Source organism: Sorex araneus, chromosome 5 (assembly GCF_027595985.1).
Source record: "Sorex araneus isolate mSorAra2 chromosome 5, mSorAra2.pri, whole genome shotgun sequence".
NCBI classification, from domain to species: Eukaryota; Metazoa; Chordata; class Mammalia; order Eulipotyphla; family Soricidae; genus Sorex; species Sorex araneus.
The window spans coordinates 199802089-199813878 of NC_073306.1; the positions used below are offsets into that span (position 1 = coordinate 199802089).

The following is an 11790-nucleotide window of genomic DNA, read 5'->3' on the forward strand; positions in this document are numbered from 1 at the left end:
GCCAGGAATCTTCTAAGGATTCTGTTCTCATTCATGTGATGATCTCAAAAAAAAATCTTCAACTTGAGAAAACTTATAAGACAAAGGTTTGATCCAACCTAGGACAGGAACCCAGAATGTCCAGAAACTTCCTTGCCATGAACTCAAGTCCTGTATTACCCTACTCTTCATAATTATTTATCAGTCATTTGTTTGATATTGGCAGCCGGAAGCACACCCACGACTGTGCTAATGAGCCTGTAACTGCCATTGAATCCATGCTGTTAGGTGAGTGTCACCGCCTTATCAAAAGTGAACTCTGTTCTCAGAACTAGGCATTTTAGAGGTCAGCGGAAATAGAGAGCTCATTCAGCTTTCTACCTGAAGTGCTCTTCAGTTTAGACGTGCTGATTCAGTCAACACTGGTAATTTTGCAATATGGAACAAAGTCATTATAATGACTTAACTGATCTCAGCTTCTTGTTTGCAAGAGCCTTTGTTTCAGCCTATGCGTAGACAAGTCACTCCCTGCATTAGGCTGTCAATGGCTCTCAATTACTAGTCAGTAGTTCTCCAAATACACAGGAATTTGTGGTGAAGTTGCACAACTCTGAATACACAGAAAACCAGTGAGCTGATTATTTACTTTCTTCTTGGATCACACCTGGTAGTGCTCAGGGGTTACTCCTAACAGTGCTCGAGAGACCATATGGGGGCCCTACCCACTGTACTATGGATCCAGCCCCAGAGCTTATAATTTTAAGTAGGGGAATTTTATTATACATGAGCTATACCTCAATAAAGTAATTTTTTTAAATTATAGTAGAATTGAGGGATGTGTGTTTGATCATTGTGAGATTGTAACCCAAACATGAATGCTTGTAACTATCTCACAGTGATTCAATAAAATTAAAAAAATTAGGACCCTCTGCTCCTAAAGACTTTGATTCCAGAAGTCTTCTAACCCATTTTGGAACCCAGAGCGGCTTCTTACAGCAATGCATTGGGACTGTGAACTGAGCTAAAATATCAAAAATCCAAAACCGCGCGGCCACGCAAGTTTATAGAGTCTTCATTCTCAGCAATAAAAAGAAATTATTAAATGATGCCTTTTCAGCAGGCCTGATTGTTGGGGGAAATTCCAAACAATAATAGTGAGTTCTCTATTAAAATTTTGAATGTATTCAAAGTATAGAGAGAATAAAGTGAAGATCATCAGCTACTTAGATGGGGGCTAGGTGGGAGGGGGGTATTTTGGGGTTTCTGGTGGTGGGACATATGCAATGGTGAAGGGATGGGGGTTCAATCATTGTATGACTGAGACTTAACCCTGAAAGCTTTGTATTTTTTTCACGGTGATTCAATAAAATAAAAACTTATAAAAAATTTAAAAAAATTTTTAAATTAAAAAAAATTAAGTGCTACAATGTAAAAAAATTATAGTAGAATCAATACATCTAGAACACATGATATTTATTGTATGAACCTACAATGTTAAACCATAGCAATTTTAATATCAGAAAATTAGGCTATAGCGTATAGTATATATATGCACTATATATTATAGTATATTTATACTTATAAAATTAATGTTTACTATTTTTTAATTTTCTGCATATAAAAATACAAGTAGTTAAGTTAAATTATCAACAGTTTCTAATATTTATCTTCAATAATGGATGTCCATCTGTCAAATTATTTTCTTGCTTACCACTGTATGCTAGTCAATGAACATACTAACAATATCAAAGATGTAGAAAAACTTTTGTTTTTGTTTATTGGCTGAAACTGGTGGTGTTCAGGGCCTAGTCCTGGCTCTGCACTCAAGGATCACTTCTGGCCGGGTTTGGGGGAACCATATGGGGTACTGGGGATTGAATCCAGTTCATCTGTGTGGAAGGCTAGTGGCCTGCCAGCTGTACTATCATTCAAGCACCCTAAGAAAACTCTGGAAGGAAAACTTTAAGGTGGAGCGCATCCTATTCAATATTTTGATGTATTCCTGTCTTCAAATAAGACTTTACGAAACACCTATCCTTTGAATAAAATTAAAGTGTTCTGGAGAAGCTTTGACAATTCCTGGCTTCCTAGGAAATGCATCTACTTTTTGACATACAAAATACTTCTTTCAATCTAGATTCAAATTCCTTCCTCACCCTCATCCCTCTCCAAGCTGTCTGCTTCTACCCACTAGGGCCTTTGCAGCCTTCACTGCTACAGGTGGCGAGATATTCCCCAAGTATACTCTGCAACTTTGCTCGTGCTCCTTCTGGCTACAGTAGTCTTTTTTGCTCACCCCACTTGATAACTTCAAAGCCCACATTAACTTCCATTTTTCCTTTCTGACTTCCCTTGGCCAGGAAATTGCCAGAAGAGCAGGAAACAGGTATATCTTGCTAAATATTGTGTTTTCAGCATAAACATAGAGATTGGTACAGAAAACTTTAAGAATGCACAATAAAATTCCCTTATCTGTCACCCCAAAAGTATTAATTTCTCTCACCTCACTGTACTGGAATTATTATTATTAATTTATTATTATTATTATTATTATTATTATTATTATTGGGCTGGAGCGATAGCACAGTGGCAGGGCTTTCACCTTGCACGCAGTTGACCATGTTCAATTCCTCCACCCCTCTTGGAGAGCCCGGCAAGTTACTGAGAGTATCGTGCCCGCATGGCAGAGCCTGGCAAGCTACCCATGGTATATTCGATGTGCCAAAAATAGTAACAATAAGTCTCACAATGGAGATGTTACTGGTGCCCGCTCAAGCAAATAGATGAGCAAAGGGGTGACTATGACTGTATTATTATTATTATTATTATTATTATTATTGGGGAGTATCCCAAGCAGAGCTGGGGGCCCAGGGACCATTCCTGGTGATAGCCAGCCCAGTTGTGTGGGTCGGATGGCGCTGTGCTAGAAAGGCCATGCAGTGCCAGGGATCAAATAGGGCCTTGTGCATGCCAGGTACATGCTCCAGCTCTTTGGGTTTGCTCCCCATTTCCTGGATTTATTTTCCACTGTGCTTCCTTCTCATTCTCCTTCCCCAGACAACTATGAGCTTTTAAAGGTAGGGTTTATAACTTATCACCTAGTATAATTCCATCACGACTACTGAATTTAGATGAATTGAAAATGTATTTTCTACTGGGGATAAATGAGATGAACTCCTGGGATAATGGTGGAGGGAAGGAGATACTTAGTGAAGGTTGTGATGTTGGAACATTATTGTATGCACTCAACTTTCTCGTGAACAGTAGCATGGTGCTCAAATAATTTTTTTTTTCTTTTTGGGTCACACCCGGCGATGTACAGGGGTCACTCCGGGCTCATGCACTCAGGAATTACTCCTGGCGGTGCTCGGGGGACCATATGGGATGCTGGGATTCGAACCCAGGTCGGCCGCGTGCAAGGCAAACGCCCTACCCGCTGTGCTATCACTCCAGCCCCTCAAATAATTTTTTTAAATACACAATCTAATCGCCAGCTTTTCAAACTCTTAAGAAAAAGGAAATATCCAAAGAATTTACCAAAAATACTATGTAGCAAAAACTGTGAGTGGAGCTTGTGGACAGTATTAGTATTATTTATTTATTTATTTTGGGTTTTGGGTCACATCCGGCGATGCACAGGGGTCACTCCTGGCTCATGCACTCAGGAATTACTCCTGGCAGTGCTCGGGGGACCATATGGGATGCTGGGAATCGAACGTGGGTCGGCCGCATGCAAGGCAAATACCCTACCCGCTGTGCTATCACTCCAGCCCCCATTATTAGTATTATTTAGACATAATACTCTAATGTATTATGTATGTTATGTCTAAAGTATATCATATAAATGAATATCACTGTATCACTGTCATTCCATTGCTCATTAATTTGCTCAAGCGGGCACCAGTAATATCTCCATTGTGAGACTTGTTGTTACTGTTTTTGGCATATCCAATATGCCACGGGTAGCTTTCCAGGCTCTGTCGTGCAGGCGAGATAATCTTGGTAGCTTGCCAGGCTCTCCAAGAGGGATGGAGAAATTGAACCCAAGTTGGCCGCATACAAGGCAAACGCCCTACCTGCTGTGCTATCACTCCAGCTCTATGCATAAATAAATATCAAGTAAATATCAAGTAAATGAATATAAAGTATAGTATATCTAAAGCATTATGTCTAAAGTATTCTGAGGAGCAATACATCTGGCAGGCTGATCCAGGAAATCACCGTAGAGACTGTGACACTAAGCAAGATCCCCAGAAAAACAGCAAATGGGTTTCTAGGCTGAAGGAGTTCAACTCAGATGGACACTGGCTGTGAACACCCAGTAAACTAATGTGTGTCAATTTCATGGCAGTTGGCAGGAAGTCGGAAGAAGGTACTGGGCTTGGAACACTTCCTTGTCTAGACCTTCCCATATGAGCAAGAGGGTGACACAATCAGATCTTTTTACTCCACAACCAACACCCACTTCTGCCCTGACCCGTCTCAACATACATGTTGACCAAGTAAGAGAGTTGATCATGGCTGTGATGTACAGGCAAAAGTCTGAGAGACCTGACAAATCCTCTGAGCACCACCCTGAGACCCTGGACAGTGTTCTGACCAATGAGGAATCAGCCAGTACCTGTGCTATGCAAATCACATAGTGAAGCAGAAGCCAAGAATGTGGTAGAACCAACAAAGCTGGTTTCTTTGAAAAGCAGGAATCTTTCACTTAAGGGGCTGGCCTCCAGGAAGCCCTCTCTGGTTTTCCCAACCCCAAAGAATATCTCTTCCAACATCCCTGAGTACATTTAATTTTTTATTTAGGAACTTTGTTTTTTCCTTGCATGTGGTTGTTCTGTCTTTATTCTTGGTATTTCCTCCTCCCTCTTTGCTTCTTTTTAAAAACTTCTATCTGGTATAACATAGCTTTAAGAGACAGGATGGAGATAAGATACGGCACAAGTCAATAAACAAAAAAATCTTATTAGATTTTAAGTTTCAAAATGGAAGAAGTCGAATTCTATTCAGTCATAATAAACCCCATAGCACTAAACAGAATATATTAACTTAATACATCAATATTACATCAATATAGTAATATTGAAATTAAAATGTTCTTTTATTTTTTAGTTGGTTTTGTGATTTTTTTTTCTTGTTGCATGATTTTGACATTTTATGACCTTTTTGGAAAAACAAAGCTCAGGTTTATTATTTTTTAAGTTTCTTTTTTCTTTTTTTAAATTTTTGCTTTTTGGGTTACTCCCGGTGATGCACAGGAGTTACTCCTGGCTCATGCACTCAGGAATTACTCCTGGTGGTGCTCAGGGGACTATACGGGATGCTGGGAATCAAACCTGGGTCAGCTGCATGCAAGGCAATCACCCTACCCACGGTACTATCACTCCAGCCCCCTTAGGTTTATTTCTTATGCCTACTTGTGTCTGTTTTCTAAAGTAACAGGGACAATGATTTCAGCAGAATAGTAAAGGTGTTACCGGCAGCTAAAAGGGAGGGTCTGGTAATTTATTTGGTAGGGGTGGGGGTGGGGGCAAGTTTCTGAAACCTGAACCAGCCAGAAGACATGGAGGCCTTTGAGGGGAAAGAACCCATCTCTGCAGCCTAGAAACCATGCAGAATCCTGGGCCAAGTGCAAAGAGTCTTCCTGAGACGAGAGGTGTCCAGTCGCCCCAGGCAGAGGTGCTGCCAAGGCAGCCACGGCCAGGCAGAGGAGATCAAACGACCACCCGTCACCCCAAACTGCCCTTTGGCCTCCACCCCAGCAAAAGACTGGGGTGGCGCAGCTGGGGAAAAGTGTCTATGAACTCACTTGGGCGGAGGAAGAGCGTGCTGTGCCGCCCGTACCCACGTTGCTTGCTCTCACGGCGCCAGAGCATATGCCACCCACATCTGTCCTTTTGCACTTTAGCACTGGCAGGGGTACCAGCCCTCCCCACTCTGGAGAATCCCGGGTTTTCTCTTGAACAGGTCCCTTAACTCACTTCTCCTTACCAACCTTTGTTTCCCAATAAACCGGTTCAGCTTCACTCTGTCGTCCTGCAATGCTTGGTAGGAGGGTAAGGCGACAGAGCCAAGCAGCCTGGGGAAGGTTTCGGACTGACTGTGCACAGAACAATTCCTCACTCCACCCCGAGTCCAGAGCTCCCTGAGAAATGAAGGTGGCAGGGATCATCGCCCAGATTGGGCAGCGCAAGTGGACTCCAGGGGCAGCTCGACTGCTGCCTGGTGAGGCTGGAGGGCCGTGGGCACTGCTGACGGGCAGGGGCTCACAGCAGACTCACAGGCCCTGAACCTCCCGGCACTCGCCTGGGTGACAGAGGTGGGTGAGAAAAGCAGTTGGTTTCTTTTTTGAGGCTGCCACCTCCCTCATCCCCACTTCACATGTCACTGTTGGAGTCTCCACAGGCAACAAAGGGAAACGACAAAGAGATAAAAAAAATTGACACACGGGGCTGGATCGATAGCACAGCGTGTAGGGCGTTTGCCTTGCATGCGGCCGACCCAGGTTCGAATCCCAGCATCCCATATGGTCCCCTGAGCACTGGCAGGAGTAATTTCTGAGTGCAGAACCAGGAGTAACCCCTGTGCATCGCTGGGTGTGACCCAAAAAGCAAAAAAAAAAAAAAAAATTGACACATAACATGGTATGGTTTTGTAAAGAATGCAAACCAGGCAGGAGAGAGTACAGGGGATAAGGCACTTCTTTCCTTGCATGCAGTCACCCCCCCACCCATTTGATCCACGATCCCCTCAGCACTATATATATATATATATATATATATATATATATATATATATATATACAAACCCTTGAGCTCAGAGCCATGAGTGCTTTCTGCACACTGCTGGGTATGACCAAAATAAAAGAAGAATGTGAATCAGTATAAGAACAATAAATTATAAAGATTTATTGATATTTTAATGGGGGAAATAACCAGAAGAAAGACAAAAATACTTTTTTTTTTTCAAAACAGACAACATCATACAACAACAGCATAAGGAAATATGTCCATAAAAAACACACAGTTTCCACTTGGACACATCCTCTTTGGGCCCTCTTTCAATTTACAATCTGAAATCTTGACGTTCCACGGCAGTTTCTAAATTACTCACACTCTCTAATTGCATGGCCCATGAAGATCCGTCCCATCACAGTTGGTTAAAAGGTGCACTTCCTTTAGCTAGACACCACATCAAAGCTAATATTTAATCTTTATTGGCAATAAGTTTAGTGCAAAGAAAATTATATTTAGCAGCTGAGATGACTCCTATTGGAGGCTTTTAGCGTTCTCCCAGATTGGAATCACTGGGCTCTTTTCATGAGTATGAACCTTGGCCGTTTCTCCTATGAGAACTGTGAATGAGAGTTCTGCTGTTCATTACATGGGAGTCCCCATGAAAGACTTTCACTGGCTATGTCAGTGAACCACACGCTTGTATACTTAGAAAGTTCCCTTTAAGTTGATTCAGAAAGAAACATGTAGTAAGCAGGACCAGCCATCAAGCTCAACTTCTTATTTGGTGAGCGAAACGGAGACCCAAAGAGGCACTAATTTCATGAATTAGCCACAACAGACTGCAAAGGATGGCCAGAGGACAGGGGGGAGGAATTCCTTAGATCAAGTTCTACTGTCCAGTAGCAATGTTAGGTCTCTGACTTGAAAGCAGAGACGGAGAGACAGAAACAGTGAAGAGGCCAGGTAGATAGCTCAAAGGTTTGATCTCCAACACCACACGGTTCCCTGAGCACTGCCAGTCCCAAGAAACTAACTGCCCTGGAGCAGCCCTGGAGCACTTTGGGGGTATACAAAATACTGAGTTAGAGAGAGAGAGAGAGAAAGAAGAGCGAGGGCGCGCGCTATCGTATTGCCAATGGCAGACGTTTCACGTCCAGCCAAGATTCATCCTCCAAATGAATCAGAGATCAACAGGCCGACTGGCTGGGGAGGATTTAGCCAGAGATTCCTCAATTCTTCGACCTGCCTCCCTCCTTAGAAGACATCTATTCCCTCCGGGGCCCAGATTTGGGACTGCTCCCTCAGGCACTGTGCAGCTTTCTCTGCCCGGGTGCGTAGCACCACAGGAAGAGAAAGATCCCCTCCTAGGCTTTAGGCATCCATTCTGTCCTTATCTAGGCTTCACTGACCCCAGGACCTGAGCCCTCAGGAAGCATGGATGATGACCCCCAAGGTCCGGGATGTGCTGCACCTGGACCCAATCCAAGCTGGAAAACACCAGGCAGGCCAGCTTCTTGGGCTCACTTTTAACCAACGGCCCAGCCCGTTTTCTATGCCCCCTGGAGGCCATCAGCCCAGAGTAGGGGTGCGGCGGCTGCTTATTGGAGACCGGCCCCTTCTCAGTCGCTGTACTCTTCCCTCTCTCTGAGGGTAGGGAATTTCTCATGCTGGTTGGCCATTTTCCATTTGTGGTGCTGACTTTTGAGGAGAGCAGCCAGGGAAGTCTTACGGGTGACATTTCTAGCAATTTCCTGGCTCCTCGCCTTCCTGGTCGGGGAGGAGCTTCGGACTAAGGGGTAGACAGGGAAGATGGGCTTGCCTCGAGGGCCGCCCAGCAGCTGCCACACTTCCCCGGAGGTGTTACTGCTCAGGTACTGCCACGGCTTCTTGCCACTGCTGTCCCGGACATGCACCCTGGAGGCCAGCCTTTGCACTAGCATTCTGATGACCCCGTGGTGGCCGTGGATGGCGGCAAGGTGCAGGGGCGTGTACCCACAGGTGGATTTCACATTGACATCCAGTGTGATCCCCGTTTTCTTTGCCGCCAAGACTAAGTCCTGCAGAGCCTCGAGGTTTCCGTGTTTGGCGATCCAGTGCAAGACCGTGAACCCCGTCAGGAAGTCCCGGTGCAAGGCCAGCTGGGGCTCCTGGAAGAACAACGCCAACACCTGGACCCAAGAGCCACTGGCCAGCTTCACGATCCACTCATGCTCTCGTGCATCCAGGGGCACCAGGGATGACTTGTGTTCCACGGGTCTGGAGGGCGCCGGGGCCGCAGGCCTCTTCCAAGCCGTTGCCCAGGGGTCGGCTGGGCCGCCCCTCTCTGCGGCAACAAGCGCCTTGGAGTCTGCAGGCCTGAGCGTCAGGGCAGCGTCCACCCGCGGGCTGGACGCCGCCCCTGCCCTGGAGGGCTTTCTGGAGCGCGGTGGGCGCCGGCTCCTTCTGAGCACGTCCTCCTCCAGGCGCTCCTCATCCGAGGAGGACAGTCTGGCTCTCCGGGCCCGGGAGCTCCTCCGGAGGGACCTCCTGAACCTGGGGGGCGCGGGCCAGGGCAGAGGCTCCTGGGGGTGACCAGCATGACCATTAGCCCCAGCGGAGACCTGCTGGGAGAGGGGACCCTCCTGCCGACTCCCAAGGTCCTGTGGGGTCCGGTCGAGTGGAGAACGGTCCCCCACCGGATTCCTGAGCTTTCTCCACTCTGAGGGGCTTGGGGCCACCTGCAAGCCCTCTTCGGAACCCCCGGGGGACTCTTTGGGCCCGCTGCTGCTCTCCTCGCTGCTGTGGCTCTCTTGGTCCACGAAGTCCTCCAGATCTTGGAGGGACAGCTGGCAACGGATGCTGCGGAAAATTGGCACGGGGGAGTTCCCGGGCCAGGATCCCGGGGCGGCAGGAACGAAGGGATGAGAGGCGAGAGGGGGGTCCGGGGGTGCGGCGGCGGCGCTCAGGGGCGGCAGCCCAAGGTCCAGCTCCGGAGAGAGCCCGGGGAATGTGGCGGGCAGCACGCACCACGCGCGGGTCGGGCCCTGCTCGCTGGCCCTGGGCAGCTGAGGGTGTCTGGCCACCCATTCTCGAGTGCGCTGCTGCTGCTGCTGCAGGGTGGAGCGGCGCGGGGAGCCCCCGCTCAGCAGCTCCGGGGGTTCCGCAGGCGAAGCAGGACGGGACAGGGGGGCGGGCGGCGAGGCCGGGCCGCTGGCAGTTTCCACCGTCGTAGGGGGCGAGCGGGGCGCGGCGGGCCCGGGCGGGGTCGGGGCGCGCGCGTCTTCCCGCGGCCGCGGGTGGGCTCCGGCGGCGGCGGGGGCCCCGGGGGGCTCCCCCAGGCCGTTCTGGACATACTCCCGGCCGCGGCGGCCCCGCGTCTGCTCCGCCGCGCCCAAGGGCACGGGCTGGCGGGAGCTGCCCCCGCCGCCCCTGCGCGCCACCTCCCGGGGCCCGGGGCCACCTGCGTCGGCACCTGACGACTCCTCCTTCGGCTCGGGGTGTCGCCGCCGGCGCCGGGGCTGCTGCGGGGGCCGCGGCTGGCCGGGGCGGGGGGCGGCGGCCGGGGGCGGGTCGCCGGCGGGCTGCAGCCCCTCCTCCCCCAGCAGGTCCCGGTACCTCCTCTTGAGCACCACGTACTTGGTGCCGTCGGGGTCCTGGCGCACTGCGGCGACCGAGTTCACGAAGCCCTTGAAAAGCTCGCGGCGGCGCTGGTGCTGGCTGGGGGGCGCGTCGGGGTCTCGGAGGAAGCGCTTGAAGTGGCCCAGCAAGGCGGCGTTGGTCACTCGGCCCCCGGCCTGGCACAGGAAGTCCAGGAGCGCCTCCTGGCTCAGCTCGCGGGCCATCTCCGCCCCGGAGGGCCCCGGGCCCGCCGCGTCGCGTCCTCTCGGCGCTCAGCGGCCCCGGCCTGGCGTGTGTCACCTGCGCCCGGGGCGGCGCCACCCGCCTCCATCAGCCGCGCGGGCTGGCGCGCCGGGAGGGCCCCGCGTCCCCGCCCCTCCCCGCCCCGCCAGGTGCCGGGGAGAAGCCCCCCGCGCCGCCCCGCGCGCCCCTGCACGCCGCGTCCGGAGCGAAAGTTCCCGGGCTAGGTCGGAGTCAGTTTCACCTGCGCGCGCGGGCGACGCCTCCCGCCTGACTCGGGGGCAGGGCCCGGCCCGCCTCCGCCCGGCCCTCCTCCCCGCACCCCTGCCGCCCATCCGGGGTGAGTCAGGCCGCGCGGAGCCCGCGCGCGCGCGCGGCGCTAGGTGAGGTGCGGGGCGCGCGGTGGTGGGGGGTGGGGGCTGCAGCGGGACGCGGGCAGGTAGGGGACCCGCCGCCCCGCCCCGTGTCGGGACACCAGAGCCGCCGCAGACCGGTTCCTGCCCGCTCGGGGCGTGGGGAAGCAGGTGCCACTTAACCCGGCTTCTGCGGTCGTCCCCAAAGGGGCCTGTTTTGCTGCCGCGGCTTGAGTCATTTCACACCCCCCGAGGCTGCGTGGGGTGGGGGCGGGGCGCGGCTGGCTCAGCATCCGAAACAGGCCCCGCTGGACCTGGAGCTGCCCCCGGAGACGGTCTTGGGGCGCTCCTGGGGGGGGGGGCAACGCTCAAGTGTGTGCAGAAACGAGCTGTCACGCGCGCAAGGAGGGACCTTCCTCTTCGGGCTTCTGTCTCTCTCAGCCTGGATCGCCGCCGCAGCTGTGATTCCCGGGGATGGTGTCTGCAGGGTGGAAGCAGGCAGGCGCCTGGTGCTACTTTGTTGTCACTGCAAGTGTGGGAGCGGAAGAGCCCCCAGCCTTTCCCCGCTGGCTTCTTGGACTGGTCTGGGCCGCGAGTGTGGGTTTCCCCCGCAGGCACCGAGAACACGCACAGGCCAGCCCGACGGGACCCGGAGGGTATTGGCCGTCCTGGTGGCCGCGAGCCCCTGTGTAGATTACAGCGGGTTTCTTCGATGACCTCTTCAAGGTGATAGAACGACAGCACTCTTTCTAACATCTGCGCTGCTTGCCCTCCTCGTGCCCTGCCCACGCATGAATAATCCCGCTGATCTTTAAGAAACACTAATAATCTGTCTGATCTTTAATTTGCTGTCTGATCTTTAATTTTTTTTACTTTAAAAAAAA

At 51.0% G+C, this 11790-nt stretch overlaps 1 protein-coding gene across 1 annotated transcript; it reads right to left on the reverse strand.

The window, feature by feature from the left end:
- Nucleotides 1-6863: 6863 nt before the first annotated feature.
- SOWAHB (sosondowah ankyrin repeat domain family member B) lies at nt 6864-10924 on the reverse strand. The gene has a single exon (XM_055140366.1). The coding sequence runs from the start codon at nt 10535-10537 to the stop codon at nt 8336-8338; it is 2202 nt and encodes a 733-aa protein (XP_054996341.1). The 5' UTR covers nt 10538-10924; the 3' UTR covers nt 6864-8335.
- Between the last annotated feature and the right edge of the window lie 866 nt (nt 10925-11790).